General features: G+C 36.1%; 1 protein-coding gene and 1 pseudogene across 1 annotated transcript; one reads left to right on the top strand and one right to left on the bottom strand.

Annotated features, from left to right (window-relative positions):
• Positions 1-553: 553 nt before the first annotated feature.
• LOC121431139 lies at positions 554-9,961 on the bottom strand (annotated as a pseudogene).
• Positions 9,962-14,141: 4,180 nt separating this feature from the next.
• On the top strand, positions 14,142-16,589 carry LOC121431317 (glutathione gamma-glutamylcysteinyltransferase 3-like). Its single transcript, XM_041628829.1, has one exon. It carries the CDS (start codon positions 14,169-14,171, stop codon positions 14,850-14,852), a length of 684 nt encoding a protein of 227 aa, XP_041484763.1. The 5' UTR covers positions 14,142-14,168; the 3' UTR covers positions 14,853-16,589.
• The last annotated feature ends 571 nt before the right edge of the window (positions 16,590-17,160 follow it).

Below are 17,160 nucleotides of genomic sequence, written 5' to 3'. Positions count from 1 at the left end.
GATGTCAAAGGTGACAGATTTTCATATTTGGGTTTATAATCCGATCATTCATTATTTTGTTTCGTCTTAGACTTGAGAACCCCATGATGATGTGTGTTTTTTTTAATCTGACATATATACTACAATGATGAAGAAGCATACATGTCAGATTGAAAAAAGACATCATCACGGAATCCTCAAGATTAGTTTCGTCTACAATTTTTCATTACTGGAAATTGCGACGTTACCTTTAATATGTTTTAAATGATATTTCACAGTCTACTTTTTAATAAATACGTATATTCAAACTATACATTTAGATGTTTCAACGAAACAAAAAAGTGTTATATATGAGCCTACCATCTGATGGTAAAAACGAAAGTTCGTGCCTTGCTTTAATAAACAGTTGGTTAGTTCATATTTGAAACAACTTATTGGTTTGTTAAAACAGTTATTAGAGTTTAATATTAAATAATCAACTATATTGTATATCATATTGCCCACTGTCCTTGAAAAAAATCAAGTAATATGTTAGCGACTATCTACTGCACTTGGTCCAGTCGTTGCTCCGTAATTATTATTGCTCGTTCTCTCGTTCGCTTCACCTACATCTCCCCTCATGAATATTTTTGTCATTTCAATGATGTTCGACGCCCCTCCTAAAGCGCTTGGGGCCCCTGCCTCGAACCTCTTTTTCTCGATCTTTCTCTTGAGATGAATGATAGGGATGAGCGTAAAGACGAGCATGGCGAGGACAAAAACGAACGTATTGACGTAGAAGTCAGAGTAGTATGACTGCGTTGCATCGTAGATGGCGCCTGTCGAAAATGGGAAAAGGAAATATTGGGTCATTTTTCATTTCTAAAGTAAAACGACAGATATACCAAAAAATGAATCACGCGTCAATAAAGTACAATCGGTCGAGATATTTCAAGATGTATTCTAATCGATTAAATCGAATTTTGTTTGTATCCAATCAACCGAATCTTGCTAGTTTCAGATTCGCTTGAATAGATCATATTCATGCCTCATTGAATTTTCTGCTTAAATTTGTATAAAATCGAACAGAAGCTGAATGAGTCTATTCATAAAGATGAAACCAATTCATAAAGAATGGAAACTGTTAACTTCAAATAGGTGACTATAGATATCCAAGACCCCATGCATTGATTTTATTTAAAAAAATAGTAATTATAACAACAGTTGAAAGGGATAGTTTCATATAGATGACGAAATCCGTTCAAACTTGGAAGAAAATTAATATTTCGATTTTAACCCCCCAAAAAGTTTATTAACTTGTATTATGTTATGTCTAATATTATTATAATAGGCATAATGGTAGTAAAATGGTAAAATGCATTTGCAGAGTCATAGAAGTGATGAATAAAGTCCGAGTTATGCTTGGTTAACCCATGAAAATTCTACCATATCGCTATTTCAAGTTTAAACAGAATTGTATTAACCCATTCACGTTTTGAGACATGTTAGATGTAAGACGAATCAATATTATTTACCTGCCATCATGGGTCCGACTATGATGGCAACACCGGGTGGGACCTGACAATACGCCCAGGTCTGCTGGCGGAGATCCTTCCGAAACAGGCTGGTGTTTATCGGGAATAACAGGGCGTTGAAAGTTCCATTACAGAAACCAATACCTAAATATTTAAAAAGTAAATATTATGTGACATTTAAAAATATATATAGTGCATACATTCAACATTGACATTAATTTTATTGAGGTATACTGAACTGAATATGGTGTAGTGCTTGTTAAAGACATGTTCAATGCAGTTTTAACGACATAAAAACTTATCTAATCGGATTAAGATTAAATCACATAAAAATGCATGAAAATGATCAGTCCAAAGCGATCCCGATTTTTTTTGGGGGGGAATAGGAGTTCCTCAAAAGGGTGAATACATGAGCTCGACTGCAAGGTTCATTCTCGTCGTCATCATTTAGGTGTGTTGACATAGTTGGTGGATTATCGCAGTAAATTCTAACCGTCATCATCATTATCATCATGAACATCATCATCTTTCTCATCTTCAACATCCTTATTACGAAGAAGAATGAGAAGAGTTTGACAAAGAAGGAAGATGATGGGGACTATGATGATGATGATGAAGATTTTTGATGCTGATGATGACGATAATGGTGATGATGATGACGACGACGACGATGATGATGATGAAGATGATGATGATGATGGTGATGATGATGATGATTATGATGATGATGATGATGATGATGATGATGGGGATGAAGATGACCACAAAGACGACATCGACAATAATGATGACAATCACCATCCTAACCCCAAATATATGTATATATCTATTTCCGATAAGGGCATCTTCACGGTAACTGACGTTACACGGCAGAATATTACACACTTTTCTTTGTGTGAATGATTATCAGATTTCTCTAAAACAACAAATGATGGGAGTTTGTTTTAGAGATAATCATCACACACAATGAAAGGTGTGTAAAATTGTGCCGTGTATCGGCAGTTACCGTGAAAATACTTACAAATAGCATAAAAGAACATCAGTGAGGCGTGGTGTGCAAACACGGCTATATAGGTGACCACGCCCATGATACCACACGCAATAACGTAGACATGGATGAGTGGAAAAGGAAGATGATCTCCAAGCATCCCGACAATAAAACGCCCTGCCATATCCGAGGCCCCTTTAGCCGTCATCACGAAGGATGCCTTCGCGGCTTCGATGCCGAGCCAAGTCATATAGTTTACCTGAAAAGAGGAAGATCCTTTGTAATATGTGTGTTTATTATTTTCAGTTTGTATTAACACATTTTTTTTTGCCTTTATACCCCTTTGTTGAAGAATATGTGTGTGGGTGTGGGTGGGTGTGTGTGTGTAGGGGGGTACCATGTTTGTATTCTTGGTTGGATCGGTGCCGGGTTTAGTAATATTGTATCTTCACAAAAACTTATTTTTGTCAAGTTTTCGGCATTACGTATATTTCTCGTTATCTTTATCATATTTTCAATTATAAAATGATCAGAAAAGAGGTAAAGAAGAATTTGGAAATACTTTAGCATTCATAAATGTGTTTTATAATCACAACTTGACTTTAAACATCCTCATTTTAAGTTTTTTATGAATCATCTTTGAGTGATGAAAAAAGGAAACAGTTATAAGGCCAGGTTACCTTTTCTAAACGAACTTGATAATGTTTACTTGAATAATGCTAATAATTGCGATCAATCAGAATGATAGGTAAAGTTAGAGAGACCAAGAGGAGAGGGTGGAAAAGAAGGTAGGTCGGTAGGCATTACTTTATTATAGAAAATCAAGTAATGTTATGTTATTATGCTAATGGTATTGATTGATTTGATTGATTGATTGATTGATTGATTGATTGATTGCGAAATTCATTTCAAAATTTCAACAAAATTATAAAATAAAGCGAACTATAATACAATGAAATGAAATGGAAACCTTCTGAAAAGCACTGCTTGTTAGTGAAGATATCCTTCGATAAATAAGACATTATTAATACAAGATACAAAGTTTAGAATATATACAAGATACAAATCATCATATCTTTCTTGTAAGAATTAAATATAAATCCTTGTAAATATAAGTTTCCAAATGAATGCGAAATTGTTTCTAACCCTAGTTTTTTGTATTCGTTCATTTAAGTAAGTAGTGGAAAGGGGGGGTATAATTAAAAAAATGAAGCTTGTGAAGGAGAGACAGGTTCAAAACAAAATTGTGTACAGAGAGGTAGGACACTGCACAGCAAAAACTGCGGTGTTAGTCGGTGTACATAGAGGACCACACCAATTATCTTACACCGTTGTTAAATTGACAATGTTAGTTTAACACCTATAGGTGTTATTACAACACCTTTGGTTGTTGCGTTTACACTCTTTGGTGTCAAGTTCAATCTCTATGATGTGATTTTAACACCTCAGGGTGAGGTCCTCTATCAACACCACATTTTTACATTGCGGGATATGAAGAACAAGAGATTATGGAGAATATCAGGACTTACCAAATGAATGAAAGGAAATACATATCCCACTCCCTTGGCGAGTAGACCAAACATATAGATATAAAATATAGGGTCCAACCACAGGTCACCATCGAGGCAAGCACACACTTTCCGGGAAGGATTTTTCTCTCTCCTTATCATATCCGCCAACCAACTACTCTCTGATCCCGCGTCGTCGATTTCACGCACGGCATTGTCATCGTTCCGATGTACGAGAACGGTCTCGTCATCACAGTCTTCCATTATTAAATCATCGACATCGTCGTCGTCTTCGCTGCCGCATGCGTTGAGGTCAGGTTGCTTGAATATCGCGCAGCAGGGTAGGCCGATGACGATTGGTAACACTGCCATGACGCGGAAGGCGTTTCGGAGGCCAATGGAATCGACCAGCGATTCGACCACGGGATTCATCGTCAATGAACCTGAGAAAGGTGGAAAGGATGTTGAATGGCGAACCTATGATTTCCATCGTTTTCATAGTTTTATTGTGTTGTATATAGACTATACTGTTAGCATGATCGATCGATAATTGAGTAGCTAGGCCCAATCAATTTTATATATTTTCATTCAATAATCAATTCATCAATTTTTATCAGTTTTGGACGGTTACGCTTCCATTATGAAAGTAATACGGGCCTACAGCCCCCCCCCCAAAAAAAAAATAAATAAATAAATAGATTGATTAAAAAAAACCCAGTAAAATTGGATGTCTCCCTTTTGAATTCGACCCTGAAATATACATGTACATTGCGAAACCAAATTGAGATCACTTTTTTATTCTTTAAATCTTTGTTGAACAATATAAATCGCAAAAATATTCACATTGACCGAAGTGACTACTGACACAGCGACTATGCATCTTACCAAAAGGGATGCCCGCGGTGACGAAACATGTCGCCAAGACGTGATGTCGGTCGGGAAACCATTCCCCAGTCAGGACCAGAGGGGTGTTATAAGTCAGGTTGGTCGCGAAGCCGAACATGATGCTATAGGTAATCATCATCCACCACATGTCATGGACGAACGACGAGACGAAAAGGGCGAAGGACCCCAGAGCTACCCCGGTGATGGCACAGGGGCGGCACCCAAAGTGCCAGTAGAGACGAGAAGATATTGGACTGCACACGTAAGCCAGGCCGAAGGCGAGCGAGCCAACCCAACCTGCGATGAATGGGGGGTGGATATATAAGGATAATTATGTAGCGATATCAATGATAATAATATTGAAAATAATGATGGTATAATAAGTAACAACAATAAAACACACAATGACAATAGTGATGGCAGTAAGGTTACACACTGTTAAAAAAATAAAAGAAGTTCCTGCAGCAGAGTCTCGAGAACACCTGTAATCTTACCGAATTGCGTAATCTTACAGGAAATTGGTATTTGATGTATGGAATCTTACAAATTTCCTTGAATAAAACACCCTTTTCCCCTTTTTAAACAGACCTGTTCTGTTAAATTGCAGAAAAATTCTTGTTTTATGAATTACAGAATGATTATTACGCAATTCGGTAAGATTACAGGTGTTCTCGAGACTCTGCTGCAGGAACTTCTTTTATTTTTTCTAACCGTGCAGGACAATAAAGATGGTGACGATGATGATGATGATGATGATGATGATGATGATAATAATGATAATGATGATGATGATGATAATGATGACGACGATGATGATGATGATAATCATAATATAGAAGTAATAATAATAACAATAAAAATAATGATAATAATAATAAATTTTACTAATAATGATTATAATGTTTTTAAACAATAACAACAACAGGTTAAAGACATAATATTAGGAGAAGGTGGTATAGAGGAATAAGGGTTGCGAGGGAAAGAGAACGAAAAGGCATCTTATTAAGGCTCTATTATCTCTGGTGTTAGTAACAGGTGTCGATATACCCTTCGCCAATTAGGTTTGATTGAGCTTTCTCATTACTGTGAGTTCATTGTGCGCTTATACGATGGGGATGTCCTAAATATAAACATACAGATTTTTCAAGTTTTTGAGGATGAAATAGGCAAAGCAACGGGTTCTTTTTCCTTCCTTTCTCTCTTTTATTATCTTTAACAACACTTTTCCGAAACACTAACTATATATGTTGCTGAATGATCATGATGATCAAAGTTTATATCATAGTCCCTTTGATTTCAGATTTTGTGACGTGTTTAATGAGTTGCAAGGATTAACTTAATTTATGTTTAAATCTTAATCGTACACAAAATACAATGTAAATATTGAAAATAAACAAGTTTTCTGATCACTAAAATTGACCCAAACTTTGATGTATATTCCTTTAAGTATTACTATGAAAATTGTCTGGAGGCATTGATTTTTTTTTAGTCTGATAACATACTTATCGCTGCCGTTTGGTCTGTATTATATAGTTCCAGGAATGACGGTAAGAGCTCTCCAAAACTCATGATGATGCCGAAAAATGGAACATTGATGACGTAGGCAGCAAAGCACACCATCCACCCTCGAACATTCTCGATCTGCTTTATACGTGTAAGCAATGACGGTTTCCGCGGCGATGAGGGCGGGGCGAAATCGTCTTTGGCGGTGGTCGGTGATGTCGGTGTAGGCGAGGTCGGCGGCGAGAATGACTCAGCGATGCGGATGGACATGAGGTACGTCGAATCGGTTGGCGAAGAGTCCCTGGAGAGGAGGGGTGATCTCGTATCGTCCGCCTGAAGAGGATGAGCGAGAGAAGGAAGGAATGAAGAAAGGAAGGAAGGAATGTAAGAAAGAGAGGAAAGGAGGAAGGAAGGAATAAAAGAAAGGAAGAAAAGAAAAGAAAGAAAGAAAGAAAGAAAGAAAAAAAGACAGACAGACAGAAAGAAAGAAAGAAAGAAAGGAAGGAAGGGAGGGAGGGAGAGGGGGTGAGGGGGAGTGACAGAGAGGGAAGAGAGAGCGACGAGGAAACAATCAGAGCAAGAACAAGGAAAAGAAGAAGTGGCAAGTGAAAGATACAGGAAAATATAAATATCAGAAAAGTGATAGATTTTGAAATAATATATATTTTAAAAGTATTATATTTCACCCTTCTCTCATTTTTTTCTTGGTTGTGATTTTTTTTTTTTGGGGGGGTCCATCTCTACGATGACTCGGGCATGTATTATTCTTACAAATTTTTTCTTCATAAGTAGTAACATATAAAAATGAGAATATTGTTTTCTTACTTCAAAGGGGCACATCCAGATAAAAGGGGTGTAGGAACATCATACATAATTATAGAGACCTACCGTATGTATACTCAATATTTTTTTATTAAAAAGAATGCATTGTATAGAGCTCAAAATATAAAGCTCTGGATGAATATTTCCTAACATGGACATGACGGTTGATATTTTCATTTCAACTTCAAAGTATGCAAAGATGTTGCCTAACCCAGGACTTTTTACGTTTTCCACACTGTAAAAACTGTGGTGTTAAAACTGACACCAATTGGTGTTAATAGAGGACCACACCCTGAGGTGTTAAAATAACACTCCAGAGATTGAACATAACACCAATGAGTGTAAATGTAACAACCATAGGTGTTGTAATAACACCTATAGGTGTAAAACTAACACCACCAATTTGACACCGGTGTAAAATAACTGGTGTGGTCCTCTATGTACACCGGTTAACACCACAGCTTTTGCTGTGCAGAGACTTGCCAAGTTTGGTCAATAATTTTGAGGTACCCAATAGAAAATATCTCGCCTCATTTCACGGAGTTGTTTTCAGCTCATTACAGGGGCCGCGGAAAGCCCCCCCCCCCAAAAAAAAACATGACCATCTGATTGTGATTTTTGCATGGTAACCCCCCCCACACACACACACACACACACACCCTCACACACACATACTTTTAAAACTGTTCCGCGGCTCCTGCATCACTCATACTAGAAGCTTACTTTGGTCATGTTGGTTATGAAAAAATGAATTTTAAGTATACAGTGCGTATCAAAAAAACGGGACAGGTTTGAAAAGTCTAAAAAATTTGTTTCAAATAAAGATATCTATATTTTGATGTTAATAGATGCTCTGAAATCTTATCTTTGAAATGCAATTAAAAAAAATAATTTTGTTCATGCTTGACGTTTTTGTCGGGGGTTCAAAAAGAGGCTTGCGCCAGAATGGCAGAATATGATGATCAGACTTCTTGCTAATCAGCAGACGTCCTCTTAAACTTTTCATTAGCTGTGCCATAATTTTCGAATTACGTTGTCTAATTTTATTTACAAATTTATTTATGTACTTGAATTATTTTGTTCTTTCATTTAAACTCTTTTTACCTTTGAGATTTCCTTCATAAGTAAAGAAAGAAGACTTTTTGTCAACCCAAGCAAGAAGATTTGCGTTATTAATTGGGAAGACTTATAATTGCTCAAATCCTTTTGTTATGTGAAACAAATTATGTTATGGTACCTTTAAAAGTCATGAATCCATTGTTCAAGGTGTTATTGATTCCTTGACCAAGTATAATTATATGCTTCACAGGACAAACAGGAAGGGATTCATGTCTTTCAATGGCAATGGTGTATTGAGTCAATTTTGAAGGAGCTAGATATGGCAGATCGGGTAAAATGTATTAAACAGTTGTGAGCGAGCGAATACTCCCACTATTTCATTACATTATCACATTTTGTGATAGATTTTGACATGATATTAAGAAAATAATACATTTCACTTTTTATCTTTCCTTTTCCTTTTTTTCTTGGTCATTTTTTTTTAATTGAGGGAGGCCTCGAGCCCCCACCCATCTGTATGGCATTGTTTAAAAGGCACCATAACCTTTGTAGCACACAATGAAAGGATTTTTTAAAAAAATACACGTTCTCCCATACTTTGGTTGAAAAAAAAATTGTTTTTGCTTGAAGAAGTTTTATTCAAAGCTAAAGAAAACATATCAAAAAGAAACAACAGAACAATTCAAGCAAATAAATAGATTTGAAAATGAATTTTGACCGCATAATTTGAAAATTATTGCAAAGATAATGTGAGGAGGAAGTCTGCTGATTAGCAAGAAGTCCGATCATCATATTTATCATATTATGCCATTTTGGCACAAGCCTCCTTTTTAACCCCAGACAAAAACATTCCGTGTTCGCTCAAGCATGAACGAAACTAAATTTGTTTAATGGCATTTGAAAGATACGACTTTGGAGCACGTATTAATACCAAAACATAAACATCATAATTTGAAACAAAAATTTATAGACTTTTCAAATCTGTCCCGGTTTTTTTTTTTTTTTTTGGATACGCACTGTATAAGCATAATAATTGTCTTTCAATAATTTCAGCATAATGACTCCACATACGATCAAAACGTGGGAATACAAAATAATTAGCAAAAAAAATAGCAATGAAAATAACCTTTCACGTCGGTGACGTCATAATAACTGTCTTTCAATAATTTCAGCAAAATAATGACACCACATACGATCAAAATAATACAAAATAATTGGCAATGAAAATAACCTTTCATAAGGAAGTAACGTAGGTTTACTTACCTCGCGACAGTCATCATGCTTTCCCATGTCGATAAAGATGGAATTTCTGACTACAAATTGAGGACAGATTTCCAACCGGTTTTACCACCAAACGACTATATAATTAAAATCATAATCATTTGCTGCGATCCTTTTCCATCGTTAATATTTTGCGTCATTATATCATTTTGCTAATCCGTAAACTAGACAGACCGGCGATTTTCAGATATCTTGTTCGGTCCGGAAAAACAAGACAGCGCACATTTGTTTAATGATGTATGACAGAGCTCCTCCGTTTCCAATCTGATAATTCCAATTTTGTCCGAAATTAGATGTCAGATTTGACAGAGCAGCTTTCTTCCAACCGATTAAGGGTAATAGTAGAAGAGCGATCCATGTTCAAAAGCGGTGAAAGTCTGCATGGGGAAGTAAATGTGTAGTTGTTTTTCAAAACCAACTTCAGAAACAAACATATCTTATTCTGGAACGCATCAGTAAAAACCCCTCATAGCATGAATAATTGATCGATATTGAGAAGTTTTACAATCGAAACGATCGATTAGTCCTATTTCAGAACAAGGGCTGGTTCGTTGGTGCTGTGTGCTTGTTGGGGCGGGAGTTAGGGCTGTATTGTGGTCTTGAAAGGCGTCGTATATCGATCGCAGATATTTTAAATCGTCAGGGGTCGGAGATATGCTCTCCTTGAGAAAAATACTCCACGTCGGTGACGTCATGGCTTTATTTGAAAAAAAAACACTGTAAAAACGCTGTTTGAAATAATTAGCACGGTGTTTATAAGCCCGTCACACAAACAACTACTGTTTAACACTTTTAAACAACTGTTTAAACTTTCTGAACAAATGTTTAGGCGTTTTAAACACGTTTTACCCAATATTTTTCTAGAATGTAGATATGTGATAACAAAAGTTATTTTTCAAAAATTATGTCAAATATTATTTCAATTAAAGAAAACACCAACATTGGGTCCTGGATTCTCCGCTCATCTTTTTATTCGCTTAAGTATAGTTTTCTGATTCTGATTTGGTCATCCGATGAATAGACTGTTGGAATGGAAAAAAATATTACTTAATGATGGCGCCAAGTCTGATTGATAGTGTTCACAAGGAATCCATCGGTGAAAAATGAGCTAAAGGTCGCTAGTGTTTTTAATCTAATGATGATTGGTTCACAATGTAAGTACTTCGTATTCTAAGGACCATGAGGACGGCTTGGCTGTGGAATTCACTTCCCGCCAACACGTTCCTTTCGCTCCCAACATTAACAGATTTAAGAATAGTGTCATATTTGACTATATATCTTGATGTAAAACTTCCTACTGACATGTATGTAACTATTGCTTATTATCAGGAAGTTACTACTACTTTTCATAATTTTTATGATGGCAACATAATTTAAAAAGTTTTACACAGACTTTGACATAGTATTATGTGCTCTCCAAATTTTGCATACTGCGTTGTCAAATGAACACCTGCTACAGATATTTATTGTTTGGTGTATAAAGATGCACTCATAAAACAAATTAGTAAAAATGACTAATTAATAGGTTCAGCTGGTGCAAATGTTATTCTGGTCATATTTGATTACTTTCTAGTCGTATACAATTTACAAGAACAGAGTTTTTTTTTTACTAGAATATGTTTACGTCAGAAATGTGACCAGATATCAGTTGCACCCAACTGACTACGTACTGCATGCTCTAGTGAAGCGTGGCAGGGGCGGCGGAGTTGAAAGTGTGTGGGGGGGGGGCAATCAGCTAATGAGCAAATATGGGTCAGATTCATCCAAACCCTCTCGTGGCTGAATCCGCCTCCCTGCAAAATCTCGTGAATAATGGAACTTAATTACGTAATTTATCTTCAAGTCAAATTAAATACCTTTGCACGATTGTACAGAGTACCAATTTCTCTTTTATATTGGTCATTCATTTCATGTGAAATATTTTCATAAATAAGCGAATTTTAGGAAATGTGCATCAAAAGTAAATTTTCTTCCTCTGTTCAGTTTATTTTGCAAATTGTTCAAAATTTTTTATTTTGAGCTTCGAAGATATCGGTATCACCACATAGCTGAATTTCTATACTATCTCACAATGTCACTCATAATATGCGGCACCTTATAATTGGTTCAAGATCACACTTTTCCCACCAAGGTACAAGACGAGATTTCTAAAAATTTTAGAGTAACATGAAATCTAGAGTTCTGATTGGCTGGAAAAGGCTTCAAAACAACAAGCGCGGGTAAGTATGGGGAGTTTCATCAATATTTTCGTCCGACAAGTTGTCAGATCTAAAAACTTTCCTGGATTCTGATTGGTTGAGAAGCACTGTTACTATAGTAACTGTCGGATAAAACATGACTTGTCGGATAAAACGTCTGACAAGTCCTTTCATGAAACGCTTCCCTTGCCGCACCCAGCACTGGAACCGTTTTAATGAGTGCGTGGCCACTTTTATCAATCAGAGTGCAGTATTCTTGTTTTCAAGCTGCCTAATGAACTTGGCCAATGAAAAGTGTGATTTTGACCCGATTTTTAAACAAATTTTTGTTATAAAACCTATAACAATTTAAAGCATCATGATCATGATCTACAAAGAGTTTGGGATAAAACAAAACTAAAGTGTAAAAATAACAACTTTGTGAAAATAATTTTTTGTAGCATCTTTTAGATCAACAGTTTTTTTCAACATTACAAAATCTTTTTACAAAATTTAAACACAGGGCCCGAAAGTATGATTTATAAAAAGGGCACTTATTTAGTGCTTCATAAAGTGGGGGCAATGTGCCCCCCCCCCAGATCGCCGCCCTAGCTGGAGTGTGGGTCACGCTACAAACATGAGTTTAACAAGTGATGGAAAAGTTTACAGCCTAATGCAATATTGTGAGTTTTGTGAAGAAAAACACAAGGTGTATCAAAGATAATTGAGTTTATCTGAGATAAAGTGAGTCAATTTTATGAGCAACACATCTTTTCCAGTTTATATCCTAGCTATTTTAAAAAATCGAGTTTTCTTCGCGAAATGCCCAATAATGCAGATACACATTTTTTTATAATCTCTGACTTCTCTGTTTATCAGTTAGTAAAATCGGTTTATCAATGGATGAACACATTTTGATCAATTGGTGATTTTTTGTTGCTGAAAAACCTATTTACTAAATTTGAAATAAACTATTATGTCGTATCTAGCGTAGAAAATATAAAATTATATTTTTCAGTGATAAAGGGTTTTTCCGATGCACTTCTTACAAGAGAAAGGTTTACATCTTATCTCTCTGTTGAAATACTTAGTTTTAAAAAAGTTTATTAGCTTCAGGGGCGGATCCAGGGGGGAGGGGCCCATTTCCCAAGCAAAAAAAAGGTTTTTGACCAAAAATTATGTACAAAAGAAGGTCCTCACTTTCAAATGGGGGGCACACTTCTGTTTTAATGACATTTTAACATTAAAAATTTTAATTGCGTCTCTCAAGGGGGGCACAAGCCGGCTGTGCCCCCCCCCCGTGGATCCACCAGTGATAGCTGGTAAGCAGAGTTTTATGGGATACTGAGTTTTCCATAGAAAAGGGGGTTCCTCTTAGAAAAGAAAGATAATATCAACAAACGGCTTGCCATAATAACACTCCTCCGAAAAAAGGGGCGTGGCGTGGCGATCCATATCATTCGGCAAACTGGAATATCAACAAAAATTTGTGGCCTAAATTCTAATGATATCAGCTTAGAATTGCATATTACGCCGTGGTCCTTCATCCAGAGAGGTAGACCTTGTACCTTGAGCCACTTTTTCAGGTAACTGTTATCCATAATGAAGGCAATTTGCACTGACTAGATGTCTATAGCATTTTCAAGTTTCGTTCTGTATGGACCTTGGTCCCACATCTTGTATTCTGTGCTGCTCGAAGTCGAATCACATTTTTTTGTTATGTTTGTCCCTCAATCTTGAATCTCATTCAGTCTGCAAGTACAATCACCCCGTAAATTTGTTAATATTTGTGTTGAGTCTATGCAACCTATATTACACATATTAAAAAGTATGGCCAAATCGTGGTTTTGGGAACCACTCATAGATTTGTGTACGCGCATTTGTGTACAAAGTGAATGGAGGTGGAAATAGGGAACCGTGCGTGCGACTGAATAAAGCGCTGCTGTATGAAGTGAATGGTGGTTACCTATATCACGATAATGCCAAAAGTATTTAAAATATGCCTCAATAAATTGAAACAATGTTACTTTGTTATTATTTGTAAGTAACTAAAAAATTGAAACACAAAGTAGAATAGGTTTACACTTGTAACATTACACTGTTCTGTTTTTTTTATAGATATATATTATTGGGATTTTTTTTATTCACCAGAGCACTCTAGTCTCAAACCAATTTAATGTACATATATTTGTGAGTCCCTCAGCTCTGTTCGTGGAACTTTTAAAAATGTAGCCTATTTGTAAATTGTAATTGGACAAAATGAGCATATGAAACAAAACATGAAGAAATAAAAATAATAATTGAAAGGAAAGTGCATGTGAACACATTAGGAGTCATACTTTCAAGCATTAATGAAGAAATTAAATGGAATTAGCTTGAAACATTTACTTTCAAAGTTGTTAACATTTTTTTAATTACCAAACCTGAATTCTACTTTCTAATCTTGTTTTACATGACGTCAGGTGGAAAGATGGCTGTTGAGCGCGTTCAAGACAAGATCCCACTCATTTCTCCCGAGGGCCAGAAAATGCTGGGTGAGGCATCCGCCAAACAGACCTTACTCCTACGCCTCTTCAAAGAACAAGAGAACAATACATTCTGCGGCATCCATTCATCTGCGCTTGTCATGAGCGCGAAGCACCTCGGACAACAGTTCGCAGACCCCTCGGAGCACCTGAAGTGCCCCGTTGACGACGTCCCTTACACCGAGAGTAACCTGTTCACCTTCAAGGAGACGAAGGCTGCCCTCGACTATGCATCTTGCGATACAAATGGCGCTACGATGGATGAGATTTACAACCTTCTATGCGCACATGGGTTAACGATTAAGAAGGTCCATGTCGATGAAAGCAGCGTCAAAGAATTCCGGACTCTTGCGTCAGAGGCTCTGTCACAGGTAGGTTCGGAGAAGGGTGTCATTGTCAACTACGATGAGTATGATCTGGGTCAAGATGAGCATGTCCATGGGCACTTCAGTGTGTTAGCTGCGTACCATGAGACAACGGATCGTTTTTTGTTACTAGACACTTGGTTCAACACGGTCGACTGCTGGGTCAATGCGGGGGATCTCTTCCGTTGTATGAATACCTTTGATAAAGATGCCAATAAATATCGAGGTTTTATGATTGTGGGTTGATCTTCGCAACATTTCCAACAAACAATTGGTGATCATGAAGTCTAGGCTGCTAATGTTGAGTTTGGGGGTTACCCAGTACAATATCTTACCACTAACGTGGCTAAGAGAAATTTGACACCAGCCTTGACTTCCTTATCACATATATCCATAACATTCACTTTCCACCATTTTGCAGTGTGACAATGAATTTTATCCATATGTTATATATATATATTAATGAGAGAAAATACTATTTGAAAATTTAACAATCAATTATTGATATTCAAAACAAAGCAATTCATTTAATCGCACATAATGAAAAACTAAAGTTTGCCCTGGTAATAATTGTGGATATTAGAGGCAGAAATATACAGTCATAAATGTTTAGGGAAGAAACAAAAAAGTATATGCCATATAAATAAGAGTAAGAAATGTTTAGGAAAAAGGAAAAAAATTAAATGAAGTATGAATTTTATTTGCTTCATTAACTTTGTAAAATGCCAGATTGCCATTGATACTGTTATGTCGGGGCTTCCTATTTAGTCTAATTATTTATATAGCCATTATTCCTGATAAGGAATGATGATTGCTAGTTGTAGTGGGAGAAGATTTGCTTCTGTTCATAAACAAGTAATGGTCACTAACCATAACAACCACAGATGGCTAGTCCTCAAGATGTGAGAAAAAAGCTGCTAGTCAGACAAGTTATTATTTTATCATGCATAGTAAGAATTTTATTTGATTATTACTAGCAACCCTCTTTGACTCAAAGTGACTCTTTCTATCCAAATGAATAGCAGCCTTATATTATTGATTATGATAGCGAGTCGCGACCTTATAAATAATGACACTTTTCCCAAGTTTTGAATCCACAAAGACCCTGTGATTAGCAAAATCCCTATTCCTTGTTATGCCCAGTGACCTGTTACTGACAAAAAGCAACCGTTGTGAATATGCCTTCTGCTACTATGGCAGAGGCCCTATAAACTTGGGCATTTATTACTAGCAGTCCTTATGACTAACACGTTACCGGACATGGTGGCTCAGTGATAGAGCGCCCGCTTCATGACTGGAAGGTCATGGGTTCGATCCCTGGCCGAGTCATGCATTCAATTTCAAAATGGGACTTTCTGCCTTCTTGTCAGGTGCTCAACGTATGAAAGTGCAGAAGGGAAAAATAACATGTTATGTAATGCAGGGCCTGCTGGAAGAATAGCTTACAGTTGAGAGTGGCTACCCTGGGTAAATAAGAATTATTAATAGGCCTATTATTATTATTTTATTGATATCATTGTGTGTTTTGAGTTTGTATCAAGATTAGTTTCTTGCAAATTTATCTGATCAATTCATCACTGTTTAATCAGAGTATTTTAAAACCACTTGTTTGAGTGCAATTATAGTATACCTTCCAAAAGCTGAAATACTGAGTCGTACAAAATTAATTCATGTGGGAGAAGCACTCGTTTCAACAAAAATAGAGACATTTCTTTTCATTCCATTCACTCATTCATTATAATTCTATACATCTTTGTAATGTAGATTTTCAAAAGGACCAAATATTTTGAAGCCAAAACATTATGCTCATCATATTCCAGAATATTTGCACCACTAAATGAATGTGCTTCTTGACCACATTGTGATTGGGATGGATGCGCTAAGGGTCAGAGTATTTAAACCAGTCCAGAACAAAATGACTATATTGTGGGTTTGCCCAGTGACATTTGATATGAAAACCTGAAAATCATACAAGATTCATCAGAATATTGGAAAAAAAAATCACATTCCTGGAAAATAACACTCTACTTGTATTGTGTGTTACTAATCATTTTAATACTTGGACAGGTTTAGAGATTTTAAAATATGAAAGCTGTTGTAACTGAGAAAATTCTAATGAATATGTGAGTTACATCCATGTTGATCCATCTCAAGTTGGCATTATCATACTGAGTTGTAAAAGCAATTTTTGATTTATTTTCTATGTGAACTTAATACAATTGTCTATATATTTTCCTTTCAGGTATTTTTCTCTTGTACGTGTTCAATGTACACACTTTGAAAGTTAATGAACTTTCTTTCTGAATGAGAATGCCATGTATGTATATATCAGGTTATAAAGCAATTAAACAGCTGTGTGACACCAGATTTCTTCATATTAAACAAAAAGAGAAAATGAAAGAAAAACAAAAGAAGCAACACAGTTGTTAATTTCTCCCTTTCATCTTTATCGCAACAATGTGTCCAAAGAATTGATGTGTAGCAAACATAACATAACAGACATAACATACATAACAGAGAATGGAGCTCATAAAAGATGCCAATTTGTGTTTGT

This window comes from Lytechinus variegatus, chromosome 17 (genome assembly GCF_018143015.1).
Source record: "Lytechinus variegatus isolate NC3 chromosome 17, Lvar_3.0, whole genome shotgun sequence".
NCBI lineage: Eukaryota > Metazoa > Echinodermata > Echinoidea > Temnopleuroida > Toxopneustidae > Lytechinus > Lytechinus variegatus.
Note: the sequence above shows the minus strand (reverse complement) of the source record. Positions and strands in the feature narration are given on the sequence as shown.